General features: G+C 42.5%; 2 protein-coding genes across 3 annotated transcripts in view; one reads left to right on the top strand and one right to left on the bottom strand.

Annotated features, from left to right (window-relative positions):
- The first annotated feature begins 140 nt into the window (after nt 1–140).
- LOC308135372 (integral membrane protein 2C-like) lies at nt 141–7,958 on the top strand. 2 transcript variants are annotated; one of them, XM_080503314.1, is made up of 6 exons: nt 141–262; nt 2,220–2,357; nt 2,450–2,638; nt 4,466–4,576; nt 4,673–4,826; nt 7,305–7,958. In XM_080503314.1, the coding sequence occupies exons 1-6, from the start codon at nt 191–193 to the stop codon at nt 7,394–7,396; spliced, it is 756 nt and encodes a 251-aa protein (XP_080359440.1). In that variant the 5' UTR covers nt 141–190; the 3' UTR covers nt 7,397–7,958. The 2 variants fall into 2 exon arrangements, with proteins under 2 accessions (XP_080359440.1, XP_080359439.1); XM_080503313.1 differs by having other exon boundaries at nt 2,447–2,638.
- A 1,933-nt stretch (nt 7,959–9,891) lies between these two features.
- LOC308135068 (G-protein coupled receptor 55) overlaps nt 9,892–12,124 on the bottom strand; it is a gene marked incomplete at its 3' end in the record, with an annotated part of 3,211 nt that continues 978 nt past the window's right edge. Inside the window, exons 2-3 of the mRNA XM_080502941.1 lie at nt 11,091–11,832; nt 9,892–10,101 (exon numbers count right to left, since the gene is read on the bottom strand). Of these exons, the coding sequence (XP_080359067.1) occupies nt 9,892–10,101; nt 11,091–11,825 (945 nt within the window). The 5' untranslated portion in view covers nt 11,826–11,832. The remainder of the gene's footprint in view (nt 10,102–11,090; nt 11,833–12,124) is intronic.

Here is a 12,124-nt window from a genome sequence, read left to right as displayed (position 1 = left end):
CCCACGCGCCGCTCCGTTCGTCACGGGAGACGCGCGTGTGACGTCACTGAGCACTGGGGGCGAGCCCGCGCGGCGGCAATAAGAGCGCGCGGCGCGGGACCGCCGGCACAGAGACTCAGAGAGACTCAGAGAGACAAAGACAGACAAAGACAGACAGAGACTCCGAGACAGAGAGACTCCAGCTGCAGCCATGGTGAAGATCAGCTTCCAGCCCGTGACCAAAGAGCGCGAGGAGGACAAGTTCAGCGTCCCGCAGCCTCACGTGAGTTTCCTCCTCCGCCGGGTGTCGCTTCGTTCCTGCACGAGCTGCAGAGTCTCGTCTCTTTAGCGGTTTAATCTCAACAGCGTCCGCTCGTAACTTCACTTTAGTCTCGTTTATTGTGTCACGACGGTATTTTGATAAAGGAAAACATTAAAAAAAAATTTTTTTAAATAGTATCAGTGGTAAAACCGACGAAATTGAAAAATGCAATGCAGTTTGTGCAACAGTCACATTATAAAGAAATGAATAAGAGGTAGAACATTTAAAAGAGGAAAAAAAACTGCATGTGCCAAAATGTAAATATGTAAAATTTTAATAGAGAACAGAAGAATTCCTTAAAACACTTGTATTAATAAAAACAGCAGGCGAGGCAGTCAAAGAATAGAATACAATAAGTTCTTTGTAGCGTGTCTCCAGAGAAAATATCACTCAGACAAAATAATATATATATAAATATATTCAGGGCTAAGTTGTGGCTGCTATAAGAATATAGAATGAAGTGAAGAGGAAAACACAATAAACAGTATTTACATGGAGGAATCAGGACAGTCTTTATTGTCGTTGTTAAAGAAAAAAACCCACGAAATTGTAAGTGCAGTTTGTGCAAATGCCACATGATGAGTAAATATGGAAATGCTAGAAAATGTATATATGAGAGCAAGAAAATGTATAAAATTAAAAGAGAACAGTTATTGCATTTTTCATTGGCAGTGCCGAATTTAAATTCCACATGCACTTGGTTAATTCAGGTGTTTTTATAATGTGCAGAAGTGGAAATAGAATGAAATATCTTACATGCGTAAAATAAAAATAAAACTCAGTAAAATTAGAGATCCAGTTATACTAGTGGGCTGCAGACGTGTAGTACCGCCGGTGTCCTGCAGGGGGCGTCCAGCAGTTTTCCTCCAGGACACGAACAGTTTGTTCTTTGATTCTTTCTCACATAGAACGTGAAGTACGACATGTAGAACATCACGAGGTGATGCTTCACACTCACAAAGACACTGATCCTCCTCTGTGGGATATTTTCAGCTCATTTAAAAAGTTCAGGTTTATATTAAAGCGTCTTAAAAAAAAAAACTGCAGTAGAGTGAATCATCTGAGCTTTCCTCTCCAGCCCTTTTATTCTCAATTATTAATATTTTTTCTAGACTAAGAATCTTCATCAACCTGAATATTTTCTAGACTTTAATTGTAAGAAAGTGGAAAATCTTTGATTCCAGGATAACAACAAAAAAATGGGAAAACTAATTTAAAAACAGTGAATAATTAAGTTCCAGTGAGGAAATGAGATCAGAAAGGTTGTTAAAACATTAGAAAGGTTTTGGGCGATGAATTGAAGAGGTTCCAGTCGATGACGGGAGACGTGGACTAACAAGTTGAGGGGATAACTGAGAAAAGGGAGCGGGTCCAGGTCGCCATGGCGACGAGGATGAGAGAAAAAAAAAACCTCGCTACGTCAGAGATCCTCTCTGTGGAGTCGAACGCAAATAGAATCTGCGGCTGACGCATCCGTCACCTCTGCAGACGTCCTCCGTCACCTGCCTGTGACGGTGGGGCGGGGTGGGGGTGACGTAGGCGTCTGATTGGCTGGGGATGTGTGGTGGGGGAGTGGGGGGGGGTCCTGACTGCGAGCCGCCACTTCGACAAATAAGGAGCCTGGAAGCGTCTAAGAATAGAGCCAGACGCCTCCGTCACGGGCTGACGGAGGGCTCCGCTCGCCCCGCTCCCGTCGCCGTGGCAACAGTCAAGTAGTAGGACGCATGGGGAGGACGCTGCAGATGGACCGAGAGACGGTGGGCCGCCCCCGCCCACGTCTCACCGGCCCCGATCGGAGCGTCACGAAACCTGCAGATCTTTGCATCAACGCAGCATAATGAGCTCGTTTAAATACGGTGAAAAGCGAGCGTCTCTAATACGTTTCTTCTTCTTCTTCTTCTTCTTCTTCTGCGTTCAGGAGCAGCTGGTTCCCGTCCTCCAGCCCAAGAAGCCGTTTCCCAGCGGCCTCTGCTGCCTCGCCACGGGCCTGGCGGTCTTCACGTCCGGCCTGGTGCTGGCCTCCATCTTAATCTACCGCCACTACTTCGTGCCTCAGGTAGGCCACGCCCCCTCCCTCCCTCCTCCCTCCTCCCGCCCTGAAGGGTGGCGCTAACCGAGGCGCTAACCGAGGTGCTAACGCTCCAGCAGGTCCCGGAGGACAGCCTGTTCCACTGCCGGATCTTCTACGACGACTCGGTGTTCGCCCCGCTGAGGGGCCGGCAGGAGCTGGAGGAGAACGTGGGAATCTTCCTCGACGACAACTACGAGCAGATCAGCGTCCCCGTGCCGCATTTCGGGGGCAGCGACCCGGCAGACATCATCCACGACTTCCAGCGGGTCAGTGGACGCCTCCTTTGAGTTCTGTTGGAATGTTATCATTTTAATTAAAAAAATACCAATTATGTAATAATAATACTGTTTCAATAGAAATAAAATCGTATTTTAAAAGAAATATAATTTTAATTAAAAAAAATAAATTATATAATGATAATAATACTGTTTCAATAGAAATAAAAATTTAAAAGAAATATTTGAATTTTAAGAGAAATTGCATTATGTAATAATAATTCAATAGAATTCAATGATACTATTTAAAATAGTATGATATAATATTTAAAAAAATATAAAATTATATAATGGTAGTGATTCAATAGAAATAAAATCTTATTTTAAAAGAAATATAATTTTAATTAGAAAAATACAATTATATAATAAGTGTTTCAATAGAAATACAATTTTAAGAGAAATTATATTATGTAATAATAAATCAATAGAGTTCAATTATACTATTTAATATAGTATGATATAATAATGTATAAATAATGTTTTTTTTTTAAATATTAAAATTAAGACAAATTCTGATATTATAATGATAATAATTCAATAGAATTCAAAAATACTATTTAATATAGTATAATATAATAATATCTCAATAATATTTGTTAAAGAAATACAATTAGAATATAATATTATGTAATATAATAATAGTAGTGATTCAATAGAAGTAAAATCTTATTTTAAAAGAAATATAATTTTAATTAAAAAAATACAATTATATAATGATGATAATAATAGTGTTTCAATAGAAATACAATTTTAAAAGAAATATTTGAATTTTAAGAGAAATTATATTATGTAATAATAATTCAATAGAATTCAATGATACTATTTAAAATAGTATGATATAATAATATTAAAAAAATTATGAAATTATATAATGGTAGTGATTCAATAGAAATAAAATCTTATTTTAAAAGAAATATAATTTTAATTAAAAAAATTAAATTATATAATGATAATAATAGTGTTTCAATAGAAATAAAAATTTAAAAGAAATATTTGAATTTTAAGAGAAATTACATTATGTAATAATAATTCAATAGAATTCAATGATACTATTTAAAATAGTATGATATAATAATATTTAAAAAAATATAAAATTATATGATAGTAGTGATTCAATAGAAATAAAATCTTATTTTAAAATAAATATTAGAATTTTAATTAGAAAAATACAATTATATAATAAGTGTTTCAATAGAAATACAATTTTAAGAGAAATTATATTATGTAATAATAAATCAATAGAGTTCAATGATACTATTTAATATAGTATGATATAATAATGTATAAATAATATTTTTTTTTAATATTTGAATTTTAAGAGCAATGGTATTATATTATAATAACAATAATTCAATAGAATTCAAAAATACTATTTAATATAGTATCATATTTTTTAAAGAAATAAAATTATAATATTATATAATAATAATAGTGATTCAATAGAAGTCAAATCTTATTTTAATGTTTTTTATCGCCACAATCAGCAGAATATAACGAGTTTAAACTTTGCAGAAACACGACGTTCATACAAAAAAAAAAAATACTAAATCAATTTACCGTAATTTCCGGATTATAAGCTGCTATTTTTTTCCCCAGGCTTTAAAATCTGCGGCTTTAATAATAATAAATTCAGGAACATTTTTTTACGGGTGATGCGTTCAGGTGCATCACGTAACTCCGACCTTTCTTTCTTTCTTTTTTTTTTTTTTTTTTTTTTAATTTTATTGAAGTTTAGTGGGCGTGGCTTATATTCAGATGCACTCAATAGTCTAGAAATTACGGTAATAATAATCTTAACGAATCCCTCGTTCCCTCCAGGGCCTGACGGCGTATTACGACATCGCCCTGGACAAATGTTACGTCACCGAGCTCAACACCACGCTGGTGATGCCGCCACGCAGCCTGTGGGAGCTGCTCGTCAACGTCAAGGTGAGCCGCCGCCGCCGCCGCCACAGAGTTTGGCCCCGCCCTCCTCGCGCCGCTTCAGCCGGCTAATCCAATGTGTGTGTGTGTGTGTGTGTTCAGAGGGGGACGTACCTGCCTCAGACCTACATCGTGCAGGAGGAGATGGTGGTGACGGGCCGGGTGAGGAACATGAGGCAGCTGGGACCCTTCATCCACCGCCTCTGCTACGCCAAGGAAACCTACCGCCTCATGAGACGCCGCAACCAGCGCCACCGTAAGTCCCACGCCGTCCGGGCGCCGCGCCGCGCCGCCGCGACAGCCTCCGATCTGAAACGACCCGCCATTCTGAAAAAAAAACTTTGTTTATGCAAACGAATGGAGTTGAAATACTTTGTACAAAACTAACCCAAATTATATAAAAAAAAAAAAAACAAAACACAGAATTTACTCCCAGAAAATGATTCCGACACAAAATAGAATCGGTGAGAAAAACGGTGGGAAATTTAGTCACCAAAATGTTTATTTTCTTCACATTTCAATCCTGAAATTACATTTTTTATTTAAAATTAAGTTCAGCTCTGAGACTGAAAATATGAGATTTATCATCAATATATTAATTATATTGGATAAAAGGTGCATAAAGTGATGTTATTACTCATAAATGATCTAAAAATAATCAAAAATAAGAGGAAAAACTAGAACTTTAAAACGGGAGTGACTCACTACTGCCCCCCCCAGTGGACAGATGTGGTATTACATCAATCTGACATCCGGTCCCTTTGAAGAGTGAGATTAGTGGAGTAACTTGTGATTTTGTTTTGTGGTATTTCACGGCATCTTTCGAGAATCTGAAGCAAATGAACGACCCACTTCATTGATTCGGCTGCGGCTAGCGGCTAGCGGTTAGCGGCGCCGCTAGCCGCGGCGTTCGCGGTTCCGGCGAAAAGTTTGAGTTGTATAACCGGGACGTTTATGACTCGTGTGACACGTCGAGACGTGTGACGTGTGCGATCGGCCGCCGCCGCCATCTGAAACTGTCGTCCGCTGAGTCACAGGGAACCCGAACACACACACACACACACACACACACACACGCTAACACACACCTCTAAAAGGAGACTTCCTGTTGGAGTTGCAGTGTGTATAGTGTAAAAGCCTCCTGTCAGTGTGTGTGTGTGTGTGTGTGGGCAGCCAGGAGCTGCCTTGTGAGTCAGCGGCATCCACACACACACACACACACACACACTGCGGAGGCGGCCATGATGCTCATCGCCGGTTCCTCCATCGCTTCTTCTGGATGTGATGCATCGAACTTCCAGCTCGGTCTTATATGGACTCAACGAGTGGGAATCTCCCGCAGATCCGATCCGGTTATTTATAGCCACTCGGGATGTTTATCCGTCACTCCGGGAAAACAAACAACCGACTCGTATTAATAAACAACAAAAGACCAAAGACAATCAACCGAAGACTCAAAAGGAGAAAAAAAACTGAAAACGTCCATCAAGTAACAAGAAGCTGAACGACACGCGGAACATAATTGTTTACAACACAGAATAGATAAATAATAAAATTAACAACACAAATAAAAGCATAAAGGCTGTTGTTATAAAAGAGGAAACATTCAGTTTCAGTAAACAGCCAAAATAAAAATAATTGACAAATGACATGTGATAAACGAGAAACAACACAGAAAACGATAAATAATGAAAGAAATAAACTAAATGTCACATAAACGAATAGCAATGATTAAAAACACAGAATAAATACACAATAAAAAGAACAACACAAATAAAATGACAATAAACAGTAACATCAAAGGCTGTTATCGAAAATACACAAAGCTTTTATTTTAAGTCATGATCTGCAGTAAACGCAAGATACAAACAAAAACTAAGTTATAATCAACAATCTAGAAAATAAAAACAAACGGCTTAACAGTAAACAACAAACTGTAAATGTCACAGAAAACTAAAACTAATAATAATAATAAACGATGCAAATCAAGCTACAATAATAATGATAAATAATAATAATAAAATTAACAACACAAAGCCACAATAACACAATAAAAAATCAATAAACAACCAAAGTAAAAACATGACATGTGATAAACAACAAACGACGACACAGAAAACGGTAAATAATGAAAAAAATAAACTAAATGTCACAGAAAACGAATAGCAATTAATAAAAACACAGAATAAATACACAATAAAAAGAACAACACAAATAAAATACACAAAGCTTTTATTTTAAGTTGTGATCTGCAATAAACGCAAGATACAAACAAAAACTACGTTTATAATCGACAATCTGAGGGTGAAATAAAAACAAATGGCTTAACAGTAAACAACAAACTAAAAATAATGATAATAATAAAAATAACACAAATAAAGCCACAACACAATAAAAAATCAGTAAACAACCAAAATAAAAATAATTGACAAATGACATGTGATAAACAACATAAACGACAACACAGAAAATTATAAATAATGAAAGAAATAAACTAAATGACACAGAAAATGAATAGCAATTAATAAAAAACACAGAATAAAAACACACATACTAAAACAGAAAACTAACAATAATAAACGATGCAAATCAAGCTCCAGTAAACAATGACATTCATGATTTATTATGATTTATTATTATTAAAAACAAATGCAAACAACAAACATTTGGTGTGATTCTCGCCTGGTTTTCTGAACTCTTCCTCCTCTTCCTCCTCCTCCTCTTCCTCCCTCAGGCATCGAGCGGCGCCAGGCCAAGAAGTGCCACCGGATCCGTCACTTCGAGAACACCTTCGTGGTGGAGACGGTGATCTGCGAGCGCTTCTGAGCGCCGCCGCCGAACCAAACCTCTCCACTCCGTCCGCCGGCGTTCTGAACTGCACTTTAAGCCGCCGGGGCGCCGGAGACGCTCCGGCCCGACGACACCCCCGTCTCTCTCCGCCGTCCCTCCCCCCCGTCCTCCTCCTCCTCGTCCGTCCCGGGACGCCCGTCCTCTGTCCCACCGTCGCCGCGGGAGACGGCGGCGAGCCGCGTCCGTCTCCCGGGGGGGTTTGGATTCCCGTTCGGAGGCCCTGGAGGCCCGAACATACCTCACGTACTGAAGGCGTGGCGTCCCGGCGAGCGTCGTCCCGCAACGCTGACCGTTTCTGAAGCAATATTCCGTTTTGTCTCCCGCTGCGGCGGTCAAACTGTCCCGAGTAGCAGAGCTGCAGAGCGACGAGAGGAACCGCGAGGCTTCGCACTGACTGTAAAGGGTTTTTTTTGGGTTTTTTTTGTTTTCAAATTCTACGTCTGGATCTTCCTCCTCTTCGCTGGGACTCGTCTTCGCCTCCTCGTCTCTGCTGTCCAAACGTTTCGAGTCTATTTTAGATGTTTGATCGTCTTTTCATCTCGTTCCTCTTTTTCGCTGTACAGTTTTATTTCCTTGTAAAGAAAATTTAAATAAAATCTTGCTGCTTTAAGAATAAATGATGAAACTTTATGTTATTTTGGTCTCCGGAGTGTCATTTCAGTGACGCGCACGGGAAAATCAATATATCAGTTAGTTCTGGTAATGGAAAACAAAAAAAAATCTGTATTTTCTGCACTTAATACAAGCTGCATCTGCAAAATTTTAAAACAAAACATATATAAGCCACACTTGACGATAAGCCGCAGGAATTTCACTGCAGGAACACGGGAATTGATCATATTTTCATTAATTCTCACAAATCTGTCTTTCAAAGTGCTGGAACTTCCTGTGTTGTGCCTCGTGCTCCTGCTGTGAATCCAGCAGGGGACAGAGACACAAAAAAGACAGAGACATAACCACCAAGCCTTTTATCTCTGTTGATTAAGTATTTTATCGGTTATTTTACTGATCGTGAGTCTGAGGAGGAAGATTCCTCAGCCACGGAGTCCAGAGCTCCAGTTTACGTGATGCACCTGAACGCATCACTGACGTCAGTCAGCTGCTGGAGCGCCTGGACCGCAGGAAGAACCAGGTTCTAGTTCAGGGCCGGTTCTTAAATGAGCACGCGCCCAGAGAACCGGTTCTTTTTCCACCGTTGACGGACTCGAGCGAGAGCCACGTCATTACGTCAGATAACTCCGCCCCCACCTGATGACGCGTCTGGCTCCAGCCACGACACGGTGCAATACCGTGTGAGGCCGCAGGGGGCGCTGCGCTCCGAGACGCTCCACTATTTATTTTTTTTTACCACAGAACTTTATAATAAAGCGACACTTTTGGTTGATCAGCAACTATAAATCAAACTACTGTAAATTAAAGCTGGATTTTTTTTTTTTTACCTTAAAATGAGTCTTTTCATGGCTTCATGTGAAAAAGAAGTTTAATCAGAGTGTGTTTATGGAGTTTTGCATTATAAACGGCTGTAGACTCCCCCATTCCTCTTGATTCCTCCTCCTCATCTCTCTCTCTCTCTCTCTCTCTCTCTCTAGTTCAGAACCAACTTTAAAATTAAATTAATAAAGCTGAAAAGATTAGTAGTCGTGGACAAAATGGCGACGGCCTGTTTTCTCCAGATGAAAACCATGGAGGGAAATATTTTATTAACCCCAGAGGGGGAATTCCTTTCAGCATCACCGACTCAGAAGACAAAAACTCCTACGGGGTTGTAAATCCAGGAAAAGAAGAAGAAACGAGAGCTCAAGGCCTCCACTTCCTGTTTGGTCAGGCGCTACTTCCTGTTTATGCAAAATGACGAAGCAAAAGTGCGATTTCACACCTGCATGCTGCACGACATTAAATATTTCCCCCCTTCGTTGATTCACTTTTAAATAAACACAACATGATCATTTTTTCAAAGACGATTCAAACGGAATAAAAAAAAAACAAACAAAACGGATTTAATCCACAGACGATCCGATCATCTTTACATTTGTTCTCATGTTTTTTTCGTCATTCGTACACAATAAAAAAAATAAAATACCGTGACAGACGGACACTTTCTACAACAGTATTGCACAGTTAAGAATACGAGTTAAATCCAGACGTTTATATCAGAATATTCACACATGAGGAGCGACGGACAAAAACTAACTGACGTGCATCTTTTAAAATATAAATATGTAAGGTTTGGTTTTTTTTAAGTCTGAAAAAAAAAAGGAGAAAGACGTTGTTTAGCTGCAGTGGTGTGTGTGTGTGTGTGTGTGTGTGTGTGTGTGTGTGTGTGTGTGTGTGTGCGTGTGTGTGGTCACAGTGGAGTTCACAGTTTCCTGCTGGTGGACCATGTTTAGCTCTGTGGTGGGTTCAGTTTCCACTCTTCCTCCTCCTCCTCCTCCTCTTCCTCCTCTTCCTCCTCCTCCTCCTCCTCCTCCTCCTCAGAGCTCCGAGGTGCTGGACGTCGCCCTCCTGTGGCTCTTCATCGACAGCGACGTCCTCCTCTGTTTGCTGCTCCTCGCCTCGCGGGCGATGAAGTAGTAGCAGAGGGCGTCCAGGCAGCAGGTGATGTTGGACAGACACAGCGCCACCTGGAGGAAGAGGCTGATCCGGGTCTGGTGTCCACAGTCCTCAATCTGCCCCTGGTGGACCTGAGAGAGCGAGAGAGAGAGAGAGAGAGAGAGAGAGAGAGAGAGAGACATGAGGTCATGAGGTTTCAGAGGCGCTTTTCCTGTGCCGACACAGCAAAACCACCGAGTTTCACAAGGTGAGAAAACCAAGAACGTAGAGCTACGCTCGGTAGAGTGCCAGACCTTCGCCTACGCCACATTTGTTTGTGGGGACAAGGTTAGCGCCGCTAGCACCATGGCTCATATCAATGCTAACTGGCCTGTCAGCTGGCGACGTTGCTGTGTGACACACTCAGCATCTCCATGGCAATCTCCATTCTTTGATCTCCATGAGGGGCCTCTTTCATCTGCTTTGTATGGGACAGTTTTTGATAAATTCAGAGATAACTCCAGATAACTCCAGAGATAAATCCAGAGATAAATCCAGAGATGACTCCAGATAACTCCAGATAACTCCAGATAACTCCAGAGATAACTCCAGACAACCCCAGATAACTCCAGAGATAACTCCAGATAACTCCAGAGATAACTCCAGACAACCCCAGATAACTCCAGAGATAACTCCAGATAACTCCAGAGATAAATCCAGAGATAAATCCAGAGATGACTCCAGATAACTCCAGATAACTCCAGATAACTGACACCTCCCTCCTTTGATCTCCATGAGGGGCCTCTTTCATCCGCTTTGTATGGGACAGTTTTTGGGGGGGATTTATTCATAAACGGTGAAACGTTAACGTCCCAAAATGTAATGCATTGATCCTTAGATGATGAGAAATCATCCCTGAAAATTTCACGTGATTCAGGCGAGTTGTTTTGGTGAAAAGTTGGTAAAATACACACCAAAATACACACAAATCAATAAATAAAGAACTAAACACATGCAGAGGAAAACAAAACTTTCTCGCCCGACCTTTGTTAGCGACGGTAGCTACATTCACAGACGTTGTACGGATGTGAAGCGTAAACCTCCCGCCAGGCGTTAGCCCGCCGCCGCCGCCGCTACTCACCAGGAACTGCAGGAAGATGGCGACGTGGCTCGGCGTGAAGGGCAGCAGGAAGGCGCCCAGGCTGCTGCAGATGATCTTGACGCAGGCGCGGCTCTGCGCGCTGCGCTGGCCCGACCGCCGCAGCGTCCAGACGGCGCTCAGCGAGCAGCCCACCAGCACGCCGGCCGGCAGCAGGAAGCCGAACGCCTGCACGCACGCGATCACCGCCGGCCGCCAGCCCTCCGGCGAGAAGCTGTGGAAGCAGTGGAAGTCGGCCGGGGCGGGGCCGCCCCGCCGGAAGCGGCACATGTTGGGGAAGATGGCGGCGAGCGCCAGCAGCCACACCGCCGCGCAAGCGCCCAGGGCGGCCCGCGGCGAGCGCAGCCGCTTGGCCTTGAAGGGGTGGCAGATGGCCACCCAGCGGTCGGCGGCGATGCACACGATGGTGTAGATGCTGCCGTAGATCCCCACGAAGTAGAAGCTCTCCAGGGCGGAGCAGAGCGGCCGCAGCGGCGCCGGCCAGCGGTGGTGCGCGGCGTGCATCTTGAACGGCAGCAGGGCGAGCAGCAGCAGGTCCATCAGGGCCAGGCTGCTCATGTAGATGGTGGACTCCGTCCACTTGCGCAGGGAGACGCAGAACACCAGCAGGGCGGCGCCGTTGAGCAGCACGCCGAAGAAGAAGACGGGGACGTAGATGGCGAGCTCCAGAGACCTCATGAGGCGGTCGGTCGCCTCGAACGAGCAGTTACTCGTCATGGCGACGCTGCGGGACGGGGACACACACACACACACACATGGACATTCAAGTGGACAGACCACCGAGTTGGATTGTCAAAATAAAAGCCCCAGGAGAATAAGGACTGGGAGTCACGACGCGACAGAGGAAACTTTGTTCTGATTGGTGCTCCACTGAGCATGTGAGGAACGACTCGTTACCATGGCGACAAAGCGACAAGTTGTGCTTTTAGTGACTGTTGGCGTGTACGTGGACACGAAACGCGACAAAACAATTGAAATCATTGCCGTGGATCTACAGTCTGTCCTTTCTCTGTACT

This window comes from Blennius ocellaris (assembly GCF_963422515.1).
Source record: "Blennius ocellaris genome assembly, chromosome: 10".
NCBI lineage: Eukaryota > Metazoa > Chordata > Actinopteri > Blenniiformes > Blenniidae > Blennius > Blennius ocellaris.
Note: the sequence above shows the minus strand (reverse complement) of the source record. Positions and strands in the feature narration are given on the sequence as shown.